This window comes from Amphiprion ocellaris, chromosome 21 (genome assembly GCF_022539595.1).
Source record: "Amphiprion ocellaris isolate individual 3 ecotype Okinawa chromosome 21, ASM2253959v1, whole genome shotgun sequence".
In the NCBI taxonomy this organism is placed as follows: domain Eukaryota; kingdom Metazoa; phylum Chordata; class Actinopteri; family Pomacentridae; genus Amphiprion; species Amphiprion ocellaris.
Genome location: NC_072786.1, coordinates 18,670,574 through 18,688,943, shown reverse-complemented (window position 1 = coordinate 18,688,943; position 18,370 = coordinate 18,670,574). Strand labels below are relative to the sequence as shown.

The following is an 18,370-nucleotide window of genomic DNA, read 5'->3' as shown; positions in this document are numbered from 1 at the left end:
CTCACAACAGCTATTAGATTAATCTTTTAATGTAGATTTTACCAACATAAAGGAATCTTTCAGAACCCCTCAAAAAGGTTTTAGCCAGTGTAGCATATTCTGTTGTTGTAACATTATGTCACAATAGGACATTTTTGGTTTATCAAGATATTAACATTTAACAAAGATCCTGTAACAAAGATCCATTCTTAGCCCGGAAAAAACCCTGATCATTTCCAAAATGAAAAACCACATTCATACTCATTACTGGAGAAAAGTAGTGATGCAGTTGCCTGAGGACCAGGTGCTAAATGACATGCTGCCCCTGCGGCTTAAAAAAAAAAAAAAAAAAAAAAAAAAAAGCTTTAGGGTCTATTAATGTAACCACACTTGACATAAATGACAAAGCCATCACTTTGATAGCCGAAACCAGCAATGTTATTTATTTCATGTTCAGAGCCAAATTGGCAAGATTTACTGCCACAGGCAGGGGCTGTCAGTGTGATTAGACTTTTAATGCACAAGGGACTGAAATTAGCTTTGGAATGCTGAAAATAAGATCATCAAATTTGTACAATACAGGCAAGATTATTTTTTAATGTTAATATTTTTGGAGATAGTATTCAGTAGTGTGTCAGGAATTTGAACACTCATGAGCCAAAATGTCATGACCACTCATGTCTATATGTTATTACGTGCAGTTACAGCCCATTGGCCTTAACTCTACTAAACCTCTGAAGGTGCCTCATGGCATGTGGTACTAAGATGTTAGCAACAGATTTCGTAAGCTGCGTGATGGAGTTGCCACATGTTAGACTTTGTCCAACACAACTTTCAACACCCTGTCTTTCATTCATGGTTTGTTCTTCCATGGACCACTGCTGACCTCGAAGGGCCTTACATGCTACGCTGTTCAATCTGACTCAGTTGTCTGGCTATAACCATGTGGCCCTTGTCAAAGTGGCTCAGGTCTTTACACCAGAACATTTCTTCCAATATGCACCTTAAACAAGCTCAAGCTAAATTTAAAAGCTGATAGCCAAATAGGAGCCACTGAGTCCCATTAACCGTTTCAAAAATTGATTTATTATTTGATTATCCAAATAGTCATTAGTTGCAGCCTCAGACTAGCTGGGATGAATCCTGGACATGCACTGTTAGTATGAGACAATCTGCATTATTGGCTTTACCTGCTGTACCTATTGAAAGTTCACTGGTGCATGTTTAGCTGTGATGCATTTTGAAGATTACATTTCAAACTAATCAAGCACAAGCCAGAACGAAACCTAGAATTATTACAGGGATTCTTTAGAATTTTGCAGCAAATGAGGAAATCACACTACCACAATGCCACAGAAGTATTTCCATATACATGTAACTTATGTCATTGTGCACTACACAACTGCACGTGTAGTGCACGTGAATTCTTAATTTAAATTCTAAATTTGTTGGGTTTATTTTCCAGCAGACAGACAGTAGTTATTCCTACCTTGGCAACAGCCTGCTGTAGACGGTACAGAGAGTTGACCACAGCAACATTCCTTCTCTGGCCCTCCGTTAACGGACCAATCACCTGACTGGCATCACCTTGAGTACACAACTGCAGACAGAGGGAGGTGTGAATAACTGATGGATTACAAATATAAACTAGACTGAGACATATGGGAAGGTAGAGTGTACAGTATATAGACAATATACACACAATAGAATCCAGTATTTTTTAGACTGTTGATCTAGGTCCTGTTTAAACATTTTTAATTATTCATTTGTGTTATGGATACATGGGGGCTGTACATACCAGCTGTTCAGACTTGACACAGAAGAGTTGGACAGTCTTGGCAGCATTCTTGGCCACAGCCAGAGAGAGGTTTAGATCCACTGATGCTACATTCAGCTCACTGCAAACAAACAAATCAGACAAAATAATATACTGTTAGTCATCAAATGCAACCTATACAGTGTCTGTACATAATAGCACACACAATGTTTTATCAATAAATAGTCTGTTCATATGGTTTTCAAATAGTGTGACTTTGTGTGAGTCTCTACAAGTCATTCATATTTAGTACTAATTACTGTATGTTTAAATGGCCAGCTACATAAATATCTGCAGGTACAAACCAGCTCAATTGCTTCAGTTCGTTCAGTTCATTTATTTGTAATTGCCGAAAAAAGGATCTTTCCCAGCAAAACAACACAAGTTTTTAATAGCATGAAGTGTTTCTACCATGCTGTTTTTGGCATCACAGTGCAATTATCTTGGTTTGACATTTGTTTGTGGGTGCTGAAAAGCGCAGCTATTTTAGTGAGATCCAAAATTAGTTAGCAAACTCAGCCATGGGTGACATTTCAGCTGGGAATATAACAGTGCTTCACCAAGGACAGACAAAAGCTATAGCAGTAATTGGATGTCTGTCACTTCTGTATACATAAAATGCAAGTGGGCACTAAGCTGTCAAACCCACTAGAGGCCCTTCCTGAAAGACACTACTGTCAGGTTTACTGAAATATATTAAGTGCACTCACAGAAAACAGCTGTTTGATCATTTCAAATTAAATCAGTAGTTTATGTTTTGCTTCATACACTGAAATGCAACAGCTTCAGTAATTTAGGTTAATTCACAATATGATTTAAATGTCAATTAAGTTTCAAGAGACAAAAACATCAGATCTGTGAGACCATTGTCATCTACCTCAAACTGATTGACAACACTAACAGGTATGTAATATGTTAATATGTGTTCACACACCTTTCCGGCATTTCTCTTTTAATTTCAACTGCAAATACGCTTGGGTGCATCAATTCATATTTTCTTTTTTTTGCTTTCTAAAAATGTGGCTAGAGGATAATTCTAATTAGTTTGATCCTGGCATATTTCCCAATAATATAACTACTGTGACTGTGAAATGTCATGCTAACTTTGTGTTTTCCACTTCTTTCAGTTAAACAGGGGGTTACACAAAACAGTGTATACTGAGTCAGCCTCCAAGCAACTTCGACCTAATCACCCTGATGTTCATTTGGCTGCTGGGCAGTGCAAAATCAAACGTTTAAAATAATTCTTATAAAAATCTCATTTTTAAAAAAGCTTGAGGTAGTTGTCCTGAGATACATTCTTTCGTGTGACTCCATTACATAAGAAGAGGAGAGTGCAAAGATTGCACCAGAACCACTACAGCTACATTAATGGGAAATACACTAGGATGGAATAAATGGCAGCTATCCTTCTTTCTAAAATTTGGATGTGGGTTAAAAGGTAAACATTTTTGGACTGTGGAAATATGAAAAAGTAAAGAAAATGAAAAAGAAATTGTGACATTGATGTCAGAATTTCCGGATTTCTTATTTTCTCAGTTTCTCTCTCCCATAGTATATATGTATATATTCATATGTATATGGGTGTATATATATGTGTATGTATGTATGTATGTGTATATACATACAGACCTGATCAAAATCTTAAGACCAGTTGAAAAATAGCTAGAATTTACCTTTTGCACATTTGGATCTTAATGAGGTTTTAAGTAGAGCTACAATATGCAAAAGCAAGAAGGGGGAGTGAGACAAAAAGCACTTTGAAAAAGTAATTTATTGAAAACAACAAGTAAACTGAAATATGCTGTTTATCAGCTGATCAAAAGTTTAAGACCATCGCTCAAAAAATTACAAAAAACTCTCCAAACCAGAACAAAAAATTTTCTCAGTCGGACTCAGTAATGAGTAGCTCCACCATTCTTGTTAATCACTTCAAAAATTCGTTTGGGCATGCTTGATGCGAATGTTTCCAGGAGGCTGGTGGGAACATTGCTCCAAGTGGTGAAGATGGCTTCATGAAGGGCATCAACTGTCTGGAACTGATGGCCATTTTTATAAACTCCCCTTGCCATCCATCCCCAAATGTTCTCTATGGGATTTAAATCAGGGAAACATGCGGGATGGTCCAAAAGAGTGATGTTATTCTCCCTGAAGAAGTCTTTCGTCAAGCGAGCATTGTGAACTGCAGTGTTGTCCTGTTGAAAAACCCAGCTGTTACCACACAGACGAGGGCCCTCAGTCATGAGGGATGCAACATCTGCACGTAACCAGCTGCCGTTTTACGACCTGCACCACCTGAAGCTCCAGTGTTCCACTGAATGAAAAAGCACCCAGATCATGATGGACCCCCCTCCACTGTGCCGGGTAGAAAACATCTCAGGTGGGATCTCCTTGTCATGCCAGTAATGTTGGAAGCCATCTGGACCGTCAAGGTTAAATTTTTTCTCATCAGAGAATAAAACTTTTTTCCACCTTTCAATGTCCCATGTTTGATGCTCCCTGGCAAAGTCTAAATGGGCAGTTTTGTGGCGTGGTAGGAGACGAGGTCTTTGAATTCGTTTTTTGTTTTTGAAATCCTTTTCCCGCAGATGCCGTCTGATGGTTATTGTGCTGCAGTCGGCACCAGTAAGGGCCTTAATCTGGGTCGAGGACCGCCCTGTGTCTTGACAGACAGCCAATCGGATCCTCCGGCTCAGCGCAGGTGTAATTTTTTTGGGTCTACCACTTGACTTTTTTGTTTCATATTGCTCAGGATCTTTCAAAAAATTTAGAATGACTGTCTTACTGCGTCCAACCTCAGCAGCAATGGCACGCTGCGAGAGGCCTTGCTTATGCAGCTCGACGATCCAACCACGTTCAAGAAGAGAAAGCTTCTTAGCTTTAGCCATCAGGAGGCCATGACTGTGTGAATGCCTGACAGAAGAGAATTTTGAGCAGATTTGGGCTTTTATAGCCTGTGGTCTTAAACTTTTGATCAGCTGATAAACAGCCTATTTCAGTTTACTTGTTGTTTTCAATAAATTACTTTTTCAAAGTGCTTTTTGTCTCACTCCCCCTTCTTGCTTTTGCATATTGTAGCTCTACTTAAAACCTCATTAAGATCCAAATGTGCAAAAGGTAAATTCTAGCTATTTTTCAACTGGTCTTAAGATTTTGATCAGGTCTGTATATATATGTGTGTGTGTGTGTGTGTGTGTGTGTGTGTGTGTGTGTGTGTGTGTGTGTGTGTGTGTGTGTGTGTGTGTGTGTGTGTGTGTGTGTGTGTGTGTGTGTGTGTGTGTGTGTGTGTGTGTGTGTGCGTATGTGTATGTGTATGTATATGTACATATTTCTTCTGTGTTTTATTTCATTATTCTTATTGTTTCGGTTTCGGAACAGCTGCACAATGCATTTCATTATATAATTATACTTTCCATAATCGTGTTTGTGACAAATAAACGTCTTGAATCTTGACTCTATTACAAATACCAACAAAGTCCTTTTTGATGAAAACTGATAATGCGGTGGGCTGCTTGTTATTGATCGATATCTCTGGAAATTATTGTATATTTTTAGTTATAACTGTGTGTGAATTTTTCATTTTAAATTGATTGTATTTAATTTCATAGAAGACTGTTAGAATAAAATACATTTTGTTTTACTTTTTTAGCAATTGTTCCACCTTAAAATTCACTATGACCACAAACTTCCTCCTGGTGGATCATAAAGCAATTCATAAAATTCTTACATTTGAATATTTCCATGAATGTTTAAATTACTAATAATATTTTTCAATGAACATTTGACCTAAAACATCTCTTTGAATAAATGAACAGCCTTTAAAGATGTCAGCACAGTGACAAGTGAAAAGAAGCAGCAGAGGTAGTGTAGAATCATTTTTGCCACTTCCAATGGGTCTTCACTGTAAGGCAGCCAGCCGGCATGTACTGTACTTGCCTGCTGATGGTCTTGATGATGCTGTCCAGCTCGTCATTGGACGGTGGGTTGCGACCCCCCATGGGAAATACAAGGTTGATAGGATCAAAGAGGCGAGAGAGGGACTTGGAGAGGTAAGCTGCCTCATACGGCTGCAGAGAGTCTTTCAGAGCCTTCTCTGGGCTACGGATGCACAAAAAGAGAGAAACACAATTAAAAACAGAATGTATACACACGATTGATGTGCTCAGAAAATATTTACAGGTAAGAGATGCTGAAAAGATGGGGCATTCAAGGTTTACAGTAAGGCAGCCATAAAATCGCAACATTTCCAATCTATAATGACACCATTTTACCCACAATTTCTCTTTTCTGTCTCATGTTTGTGTGTGCATTCGCTGTCTCCATCACCATTATTTAATAATGACTACGATATGCATTGTGACACAGGGCAAGAAAAGGAAGCAAAAGCTGTTTTAACAGGCTCGTTGTCAGGTAACATGTCTTGGCTTTTTCATCAGTATTTGATGAGATGGACATGTGAATATTTTAATGTGTGTTTTTTTTTTCTCACAGCCAGCAGAAAGACTGACAGGTATGTATAGAAACTGTACTGCTAGGCATCTTTAGAAATGCTCCTGTCATTACTGCACATACAAGAAAGAACTTTGTTTCATGTCTTTACTCCCTCTCCATCCACTTGTTACATCATTCCTTTATTCCTTAGCCAGTCGCTCTCTCCTCTCTGCTGCTGCACTCCTTTATTAAACTGTTCTCCCTCCTACCTTCTTCTCATACACTGTCTGTGTAACTACAGAGCACTAATCCCACTTGTTCTCTCAAAGGCACTACAAATTCCAATACCTAAACTTACTGAAGTATCAGCTAATCCTGAGAACCAAATAGACGCCAGTGGGTAAACACCAACCATCACAATTACGGTATATTGTTGTAAAGGCTTTTAAAATGAGCTACGATTTTAAGACTAAGAAACGGAACTTAATATATTTGTCTGGCCGATATTCTTGACAAGTGTATTGGAGCAGTGTATCCTTATTTCCAACTCTCCAGGTTGCTGGCATCTCAGAGTCACACAGTAGGAAATAAATTTTATGGATATGAATGCTTACACTTGACTTTCATGTAATAGTTTGTAATGAAATATCTTCCAATACTGTAGCAAAATATCCCTAGAATTATAATGAAAGGATCTATGGAAAGCAGGTATAAAGTGTGTATTATATTGTTACATCTGTGGCTGTTATCTTTTATGTGCTACTCTGTTAATGTTTTGCGAAGATGACATTTGAATGCATGTTTCCCCTATGTTTTCCTAATTTTTTCCCATTAAAGATTTTATAAGGGAGTTGTTTTCTAAGGCTAGAACAGAAGGTGATGTACGCTGTACAGACTGTGCCATTTTCAGTCAGAAAACTGAACACACAGCCAACTGCAACTAAAATCATGCAATTTAATTTTAACCCCATAATGAAAAATCAACATTCCTTAGTTTTATTGACTAAATCATCCCATAGATGTTTCACTATTTTCATGATAACCTTGTACTCACACGCTCTCGCATGTTATCGTGATAGCTGCGTACGTTCCCCCCTCTGCTAACGTTAACTCTGCTTGTCCTACGTGCAGTCACAAGCAAGCTGAAGACACAGCACCCACAGGCCCTCTTCCTTATTACCGGGGACTTTAACCATGCCTCTCCATCGTCCACACTACCGACCTTCACACAATATATCACCTGCCACACCAGAGACAATAAAATACTGGACCTTTTTTATGCCAACACCAAGGAGGCATATACATCATCTCCTCTTCCACCATTTGGTAAATACGACCATAATCTGGTTCACCTCCTTCCTGTGTACAAACCTCTGGTACACAAACAGCCCACTGTCACCCGCACAGTCAAGAGATAGTCCGAGGAAGCTGAGGAGGCTCTCAAGGACTGTTTCGACACGACCATGTGGGAAGTGTTCTGTGAGGATCATCGGGAGGACATCGATAACCTCACACACTACACCACAGACTATATTAACTTCTGTGTGGATTACTCCTGATATAAAGGCTCTCTTAAAGGACAAATGGAGAGCTTTTAGGTCAGGAGACAAGGAGGAGAGGAGGTCTGCACAGAGAGAACTGAGGAGGAAGATCAGAGAGGGGAAATGCAGCTACAGGAAGAAGATGGAGGATCAGCTGCTGCAGAATAATGTCAGCGGGGTCTGGAGGGGCCTGAAAACCATCTCCGGCCACAAAGACCCCAAGACTGAACTGAGACGGGACCAGGAGTGGGTGAATGACCTGAACACCTTCTTTAACAGGTTTCAACAGCCAGTCACCCCTCACCTGGACCAGTCCACCCTGCAGCAGGCACCACTGCATCTGTCTGCACCCCCTGCTGACTGCACCACCCCCACTGCAATTCCCCCTTCTTACAGCTCCACCACAGTTCTCCAACCACACACCTCCTCTCCCCCACAGGGCCCCACACTAACAACCAGCACGCAGCCCCCCTGCCCCAACTTGCCCCTATCGACATCCCAGGTGAAGAGAGAACTGAGCAGGCTGAAGATCAGGAAGGCTCAAGGTCCAGATGGCATCAGCTCCAGGCTCCTCAAATCCTGCACAGATCAGCTGAGCAGGGTTGTGGAGCACGTCTTCAACTTGAGCCTGAAGCTGGGGAGAGTACCACAGCTGTGGAAGACGTCCTGCGTGGTACCGGTGCCGAAGATCTCGCACCCCAAGGACCTCAACTACTACAGGCCGGTGGCACTAACATCCCACCCGATGAAGACCCTGGAGAGGTTGGTTCTCTGTCATCTGCGACCCCTCATTGGACCCACTGCAGTTCACCTATCAAACTGGCAGCCTGGCATCGGGGTTGATGATGCAGTGATCTACCTCCTGCACAGATGTCTCTCACCTGGAGAAGATGAAGAGCACTGTGAGAATCATGTTTTATGATTTCTCCAGTGCCTTGAACACCAGCAAGCCTGCGCTTCTGGGGTGATAAACTGGAGCAGACAGAAGTGGACTCCCACCTCACAATGTGGCTGCTGGATTACCTCACCAACCAGCCACAGTTTGTGAGGGCAGGGGACTGTGTGTCAGACACTGTGGTCTGCAGTATGGGGGCTCCACAGGGAACTGTCCTTGCCCCCTTTCTTTTCACCCTCTACACTGCAGACTTTTCTCATCACACCACAAACTGTCATCTTCAGAAGTTCTCTGATGACTCCACTATCGTCGGCCTCATCACGGACGGAGATGAGGAGGAGTACAGAGAACTTAACCGGGACTTTGTGGACTGGTGCCTGCTGAACTACCTCAAGATTAATGCAGTGAAAACCAAGGAACTGGTCGTGGACTTTAGCAGGAACAAATACACTTCTCCTACACCAGTGAACATCCAGGGAACGGATATTGAGATTGTGGACTTTTACAGTTACCTGGATGTTCACTTAAACAAGAAACTGGACTGGACTACTGACACCAATGCATTTTATAAGAAAGATCAGAGCAGACTCCACCTGCCCAGAAAACTGAGGTCCTTTGGGGTGCAGGGAGCACTTCTGAGGGCCTTTCTGATTCTGTGGTGGCATCAGCCATCATGTATGGAGTGGTCTGCTGGAGCAGCAGCATCACAGCTGCAGAAAGGAAGAGACTAAACAAACTGGTAAAGAAAGACAGTTCTGTCCTGGGCTGCCCCCTTGATTCTGTGGAGGTGGTGGGAGACAGGAGGATGATGACAAAGCTGTTATCTATCATGGCTCACCCCCTGCAGGAAACAGTATCATCACTGGGCAGCTCCTTCAGTGACAGACTGCTTCACCCGCAGTGTCTAAAGGAGAGATACCACAGATCCGTCCTTCCTGCTGCAGTCAGACTTTACAATCAAGCCTGCTCCCAGTAGTTCAGTTCACCCATTTACAAACTGTGCAAAAAAACGTAAATAATGATGCTGTTCAATTTCATAGGAATTTTGCTGTAAATATTGTATTTTTTCTTCTAGATGGAGAAAATATTGACATCTATACACTGTGTGCATTGTGTGCTGCTCTATATTTTTATTCAAACTGTTCTTCTATTTGCAGCTGTTGCACTGTAAATTTCCCTGTTGCGGGATCAATAAAGGGTTAATCTATCTACCTATCTATCAATCTATCTATTGCAAAGCACAGTTTGAGGTTATTAGGGTAACTTCAGGTTTATTTTTTGGTACTACAATGGTGGTTTACTTCCTACCAGAGTACATCACTATGATAGCTTAAGCTGCATGCCAGATCTGCTCCGGATAAGGTTATGTTCCAGATAACACATCAGCACATATAAAAGCACTACTGACTGACCAATTAATTCTCTAGATAAACGTCATCATCATTCCCTGAAGTTCGAATTGCAATGTGAATTCTAATGTATTTCATTGTTCTACATGTCTTTGTGGAGGGAAAAATATTCTAAAACAGAAACTGATCAAAGCACTTAAGCCTTATAGACTGATTGTTGACCTTATACAATTTGCAATAAGCCTATTTATCGATTTGAATTATGTTTTTACATTTGTTCTGTATTTGCTCCCAAAACCATTAAACACTACCAAGCAGGTGAAAAACTTGGAACTAAGGCGTGACTCCAAACAAACATAACATAAATATGCTCCAAGCTAAGCTTTCTCACCCTGCGTCACACTAAAGAAAAAAAAAAAACATTGGTGTAATCACATCCTGAAGCAACTCTGTGGTGCTATATTTGAGTGGGCTCACTTGTAGTTCTGTTTGCCATGTGTGAACAAGTCCTGGTTGTCAGTCTCTGTAGCAGTGATGTCTAGAGATGCATCCACCCCTCCGCTGCTTGTTAAGGTCCCCTGTAGACTTGCACTGTACTGCTGCAGACGGCGCCACAGCTCGTTGTACAATCGCAGCAGTTTAGGATACTCCCCTTCAAATGCCTGCTTCAGGAAGGATGAAGCTAGAAAGGGCAAAAAAAGACAAAGGTGGTAAATTTGAAAAAATATGTATACATTAGCATTGTCCTCAATAATATCCATTTCAGGTACTGTAGATTAGTTGTAGTACTTGGTTACACCACCAGGTGGAGTCTCTCACTGCTTAATACTGTTGCAACCAGAGGGTGTCAGCCACTTGGATTATGGCAGTGGTTCTCAAATTTTTTCTGTCGGGCCCCCCTTCGGAGGACAAAAAACTTTTGTGCCCCCCCAATAACTTTGTGCGTATATATATATATATATATATATATATATATATATATATATATATATATATATATATATATATATATATATATATATATATATATATATATATATAAAAAAATCTGTGAAAACATGAATATGCAGGGCTGTGCTATTTTATCTGATTCCATTTTGTTGTTTTTCACAGTAAAGATCAGGGGTGTCAAACTCATTTTAGTCCAGGGACCACATGAACCCCAATCTGATCTCCAGTAAAATCACAGCATAATAACCTATAAATAACCACAACTCCAACTTTCCCCTTTGTTTTAGTTAAAAAAAAGTACATTCTGAAAATGTTCACATTTAATGAACTATCTTTTTACAAAATATTATGAACCTGAAATTTCTTAAGGAAAACAAGTTCAGTTTCAACAGTAGCCTATTATGCTTCAGTTCATCATTCAAACATGCATTGTAACTGCCAGATAACAGTTTATCTACAAAAACACAAAACATTCAGTCACAGGTATCTGGAACTGAACAATCTAGTATTTTACTTCATGATCAGAACAACTTGTCAAGTTCTAGAAATTATTTTAAATTTACAGTTTTACAGATTTACAATTTACAGTTAATGTTGTAATTTTTATCATTTGTAAAGTCGGCCCGCGGGCCGAAATGGACCGTCTGGAGGGCCGGTTTTGGCCCACAGGCCGTATGTTTGACATTGCTGGTAAAAACAATCGGAGGAGATGAGCCGAGTATGTGACGTGATCGAGTACGCTGTTGTTCCGACTGCACATTAACGATGCATTCTCCCGTTCTCAGGAGTCTGTACTTCGGAGTCTGAACGGCCAGTGCATATACCATAGATATATACAGAAGATCATTGTTATTAATATTTTTTTTTAATATCTATGGCATATACAGTCTATGGGCCAGCACAATTTCAGTATTGTTGTACGTCGCGAAAAACAGGCCGACGTTAAAACAATAGTTCAGCTAATTAGTTCCGTGAAGGACCTTTTCCTCCCAGTCGCCCGCGCCCCCCCTGACATGCCTCTGCGCCCCCCAAGGGGGGCGCGCCCCACTATTTGAGAAACACTGGATTATGGTCACTTGTTGGCAAGCAGAAGGCGTTGTGGGGGTTTAGCTAGCAATGGGCACCGTGTCAAAGAAGCCTGTGATACTTAATGCCCTCCGACTACAGCCCATGTGTTTATGACAAGCTCCAGCAGGATAACATGTAAAATTATGTAACTGAGCCACCTTCATGGCCAATGTCATGTGTGTATTCATTATAACAGCAATCACAACACAGGACAAATATCCACTGTGCCCAATTTGTAATATAAATTAATTCATTCTTGCTTGATAACAGGGCTGAAACAATTCCTGGAGGCCAAATTCTCTGAATCGAGGCTTTGTTTAATCCACTACATATTAGACCCCAGGTCATTAACTGGCAGACTGCAGTCCGAGTCTGGTGCCAGATTTATCCGATACGGACCCTGACCTTTAATCAATAAATTTTAAGGGGATTTTAAATTTGACTGGATGTTTCTATTTTAACCAGTGCAGCTTTTCTAGTGATTATGGCTGAACTACGAAGGCAGTTTGACATAGTGAGGCTTTCTTTGTGTGAGTCGGCTTGACAAAAACTAAACCCTCAGTCAGTGTTAACAGGTATGAAAGTGGTTTTCCACTTTCTTTGTTAACTCAGACTTTTTGCTTCAAACTCGTCACTCGATTGCGAACAGTTTGTTTTAATGAGGAACATAAAAATTTATGATCATAAAAAGCTGCTACTGGAAATTATGTAATGATTATTTTAATTATGTAAGACAGGAATGCTGATATAAATCTATCAGCCTCAGTACCAGCAGTTTAAATGGAATAAACATAAAACATATTCATGCGATTTCTCCATCACATACTAAACACATGTAGGGTTTCCATATTTTTGAGTTTTAGTTGAATACACCTGTACTATACTATACATGTACAACACACAGCAGATGTCAGCTGTGTTCCGCCAGGACGGCAATTTTTGTTGCACAACACACTCACTTCCATTTTTGATGCTGTAACACGCATGCCCACTGCGGAATCCGATTACTCAATTAATCGCCAAAATAATCAATAGAATACTTGATTGCTCAAATAATCTATAGCTGTAGCCTTACTTGATAATGCTGCATTTATTCAGAAAATGATTTAAAATTTGCATCTCTAGCACTCACAAATTGTGCTCTCCCTTTATGACACAACAACCAAAGGATCAGGCTTCGGCTTTGGTTTGTACCAATCAGTCTGTTGAAAAGGCCTTGATCAGCCCTAATCTCGATCTTTGAAATTGGGTCAGGACATCCCTACATTTTAGTTTTGTGAATAAAGCTAAGTAAACAGCTTGTAAACAATAGTGAATGGTAGGTCCTGGTTGCATTTCCAAACAGTTTCTTTTCCTTCTTTCAGAGTGATATGAGGAGATCAAGATCAACCTCAATGGAAGAGTTAGGTGCTGACACGATTACAATTAAAAGCATCATATTAAAGAAAACATTTTGCCTCTCAATTTATGGGGGCACACCATATGTAAGAATACTTTAAATGTAATGCATTCACCTACACCACCATGGCAACAAAAACAAAAGTTTCAATGAAGTAGAACTTATGTCAGAACTGCACTGTATTACATTTCACAGATTTGCTTACTAAATTCAGTCACAGCTGATTTGTTGACAGTAAGAACAATGTAGAATATTATTAGCAATGACTAAAAATAGCAAAGGGGGAAGAACAAGGGAAGAACGGAAACTGAAGAAAATCAATAATATAGAGGCTTATGCAAACATGCCTCTATATTAATCGCATGTTAACAAACACATCACCCCTTCTTATTTTTGTTCTAGAAGGTCTTCACACACACAGAGCATGACAGAAACTGCAGTCTTTCAGGAAAGTGTGAGGTTGAAGCCAAGTATGTTAGCAAGCAGCCAAAGCCACCTCTCCTGTTCTCACTCTCTTATTCCCTGTAATCAGACAACTCTCTATTAAAACGCCTCCATGTGATCTGTGAGTGAGTGTGAGTGTATGACAGAGAGAGAGAGATGTTATTGTTGAAATAATAAAGTCTTCCATTTTCTATGTACTACTCAGTAAAATTCACTCATACAGCCACAATTCATTTATTTATTTTTCGTTGTAGAGTGGGGGACATTCATTTGTTGCTTTATTTGAGAAATGACTGTAGTAAGATTTTGTTGAACTGGCGAAACAAGAGAGGGATGACTAGAGGGGTGAACAAGAATCAGCGGCAAATTGTTCAATTCCTCAGAAGCACTTAACTTTAAAAACATCTATTCGTCTCATTGATGCCTGTGTGCTGCAGTACTCACTTCACTGACTTAACATAAGGATGAGCATGCTCCACCTTTTCACATGGGGCTTCATATTATGACCTATGTATCCTTCCAAGCCACTACAAAAGCCCCTATGAAATAACATTAGAGCCAAACAGGCAGCCTTTTCATTTCAATTTTCAGTTTTGGAGTAGAATACATACATTTTTACTAGAGCTGGGACTTTAATGCGTTAATTTCAATTAATTAATTACAACGAAAATTACGTTAACGTTAAATAAATTAACGCATTTAATCGCACCTTTCTCAGTTCCCTCATTTCTGGCTCACTCTGATGAATATTCCAGCCCAGTAGGTGGCAGTAATGAACCTAAAGTTTGTTTGCCAGCCATGAAGAACCACAGGAAGCACTGAGTGACGTCAGCACACTGGTGAACAGTGAAGGAAGACGAGATTGAGCTTGTTGGGCAGAAAGTTTTCTTGTAAAAATCTTCCTGATGGCAGCTTGGATTAAAGTGTCATTGTGTGCAAATTGTGCAACAAAGAGTTTTCTGATCATTGCATCACTTCAAGCCAACGGTAAAACATGTTGCTGTTAGCATCAGAACTAATGCTAGCTACGGCTAACAGTGTAGCCATCCCATAATAGACAGCTTTTCAAGACAGCGCTTGAGTTTACAAAAAGTGTTATGTTGAATATAATTGCACTTTGATTTTGCAGTAATCTGTGAATGTAGCAGACAGACGAAAAATGCAGATAAATAGAAATGAAACAAACATTTTTGTGGTTTAAGTTATTACACTGTTGAGGCTCCGCCTCCTTGGAGGAGGAATAACAAACAAAAATGTCTGTCTTTTAATTAATTGTTATTTTGTTTATAAAAAATTACACAAATAAAAATTTATATTCCTAAAAAAAAGAACCATCAAAATGACACCATTTATCACACCTATGAAAACAGAATGAATTTGTGGATTTTCAACTTTCTGAAGCTCCATGAACTACTTATGCTGATGCTATGTGCCATACAGTGGAAAAAAAACAACTAAATCCAGGCTTTAAATCATCAAAATCACTTTTTTCTATATGTCCCATTTTAAAATTTTTATAAATTTTGAATTAGAAACATGTACATTATTCATTGGTTCAACTGTCAACCACAATTTTATTTGAATTGAAAAATTTCACTTGTGTCAAATATTGCTATTTGACAAGTGTGATTGCGATTGATTAATTACAAAGCCTGCGATTAATTAGATTCATTTTTAAAATCACGTCCCACCAATAATTTTTTACCTTTTTCTATTTTTGAAATGTTATTTAGTCTTTAATAGTTTATTCCAGATATTCATCAATTTTCGTCAATGATATTTGTTTTTTGTTGTGATGATATTTTATATTTTGTCATTACCTATACGGATTTAAAAGTCTCTTCTTTTCAATAAAACAAGTCACTGTTGTATTTGTATTGCTGAACTTCTTTGTAAAAGCCTAATATAGGATTGGGTCTGCTTTACCCACACGCGCTAAACCAAAGGATGATCCATTACTTAGACTTTGTTTGAGGTTTTTTGCTGGTTTAGGTTTTTTTTCTGAAAAGCACTACATAAAAATTTGATTACCTTTATCATTTTATTACTTTGTTGATTACGCTGCCATTTATTCTATTTTTCTCTCCTGTTCTTCCACAACTCCCACAAAATGACCTTTAACTATACATTATATACTGCATACCGTTCAGTTAAAGGTAGTTTTGTGGAAATTTTGTCAACAAATGACCTGCAAGAGTGTGTCTGTTCTGTTTATCTTTATTTTGTGTCTTTTGCACTGAATATTTATTAAATATAGATGTTCCATGTATTTCTTCATTTATGGAAAAGGAAAAATGAAAATAAAACAAAATGTTAACAACATAAAAATTGTTAGGATTTAGAAATTATGGGTGGTCTGGTTACCATTTCATTGTATTCACAGACACACAATCTAATTCAATTTAAAAGCATTTAATCCCATCAAAACTTCTCCAAGTACAACTTTTGACACAACCGGTCAAAAGTTTTAGAACACCTCAATTTTTTCAGTTTTTTATTGGAAATTATGCATGTCAATGTCTCATTGTACTCTGAAATGAAAGCATAGAACAAATAAACAAATGAAGTTAAAAAAAATTAATTTAGAAACCAAAATGCATCCTAAATTTCTGACTCATCAAAGTAGCCACCTTTGGCAGATATAACAGCTGAACACACTCGTGGCATTCTTTCCATAATGGAGATCAAATATTCTTCAGAAAGTTCTTCCCACTCCATGTTTTCAAGCTTACCATCTCGTTTTTACCTAAGGTAGTTCTGGCATAGCTTGGACTTATGTTTTGGGTCATTATCTTACTGTAGGATGAACTCCAGAGGGTACTGCATGGTGCTACAGAATGCTGTGGTAGCCGTTTTGGTTCAGGGTTCCTCTCACTCTGTACAAGTCACCGACCCTGGATCCAGCAAAGCAGCCCCAGACTATCACGCTTCCTTCTCCATGTTTGACAGTTGAGAGAGGGGTAAAAGAAGCCATTCATGTCAAACTAGAACGGCCATCTTTGAACAGAGGAGGGGGCCTCAGACACCACTTGTCTCCCACTTACAACGCCGTTCTTAGAGCCCTCCCAAGGAGGTGCAGCCATCTGTCCCACTTGCAGTCAGGTGACCCCCAACCACCCTCCTAGAGGGCTGGGAGGGGTAACGACCGCCCATCAAGGCTAACGACTCACATTAACACCTAACGAGTCTGTTGGTTTCGGGTCTTTGTCCACTTGTTTTTGCCACCACCCTCCTGGTGGATAAATATCTGGTACTCCCCACCAGGCTTTCAGAACTGAAGAAGCCTCTTGGATGAGAGGTGAAACGTTTTCGACTCACACGAGGTTAGTCCAGTTGCCATAACTTATGCTTGCTTGAGACAGTTGATGTCACACACTGCAGAACCATCCTTTCTCCTACTCGATGGTGTACAAAAATCCTGCATGATGAACTAAAGATTTCAAATTTTGATTCATCATTCCATAATACCTTCTTCCAGTCTTCAGTAGTCCACTGGTGGTGTTTCATGGTCCAGGCAAGCCTCTTTCTCTTATTGTGACGTCTTAGCAGTGGCTTTCTTGCTGCAAGTCGACCTGTCAAACCTGCAACTCCATGTCTTCTTTTCACAGTTGAAATTGAGACTTTCTTACTATGACCACTATTAAGCTGTGCTTGAAGCTATTGTCCTGTGAGCTGCCTATCACCAAGCTGGTGACTTTCAGAAACTTGTCTTCTGATTCTGTTGTGGCTTTGGGTCTTCCAGACCTCTTCCTGTCAGTGTTTCCTCCAGTTTCTGAGTGCCTTTTGATGGAAAAGAAAACTGTACTCACTGACACCTTGACTTTCTTTGCAAGACTAGAAAGACGTACATTTTTAAGTGTTATGATGGTCTGTCTTTCTTTCATTGTTAATTGCCTTCTCCTCACCATTTTCATAGCAACCCACTACTTTCTGCAGAACAATACCGTTCCAATAATGCTCTGGAGGGTATAGTGCCACGGTGTGTTCCAATACCACTTTTATGCAGACAGAGAGGGTTGTAAGTAATCAAGAAAAGTTGGGACACCTGTAGGATTTGGTAGCACCAACTTTCAAGGCTTGATCAACTTCCATTGCCGCAGAACAGCTTTAAGTTGTAAACCAATTTCTTCCCTGAAAAAGGCCTTCTTGTATTATTCTGAAATGTACATTACTTTTCAGTTTTGGGTAACCTTACCTTTTTTTAACCTGTGGCAATTCACCACTTACCTTTGTACCATTTCAAGCTATTCATTGGACTTGAACTACTTGAATTTCAATAAAAAGCTGGAAAAATTGTGGCGTTTTAAAACTTTTTACCGGTAGTGTATCAGGTATTAGACAGTAATGTAAATTTCCATATCCGTTCTTATTTATTTATTTTAAGCATTGTCATTTATCATATACGTTGATGAAATGCTGGGCAGGTATTGCTATATGAAAAAAAGTATTTTACACATTGCAGAGTGGCTGTCTGTGCATTCCAAGTGTTTTTGGACT

The 18,370-nt window shown here is 39.5% G+C and overlaps 1 protein-coding gene across 1 annotated transcript in view; it reads right to left on the bottom strand.

Annotated features, from left to right (window-relative positions):
- The window catches only part of cog5 (component of oligomeric golgi complex 5), an 88,009-nt gene that overhangs the window by 9,420 nt on the left and 60,219 nt on the right, over positions 1 to 18,370 (bottom strand). The window contains exons 12-15 of the mRNA XM_055006396.1: positions 10,489 to 10,693; positions 5,728 to 5,893; positions 1,778 to 1,873; positions 1,469 to 1,579 (exon numbers count right to left, since the gene is read on the bottom strand). Of these exons, the coding sequence (XP_054862371.1) occupies positions 1,469 to 1,579; positions 1,778 to 1,873; positions 5,728 to 5,893; positions 10,489 to 10,693 (578 nt within the window). The remainder of the gene's footprint in view (positions 1 to 1,468; positions 1,580 to 1,777; positions 1,874 to 5,727; positions 5,894 to 10,488; positions 10,694 to 18,370) is intronic.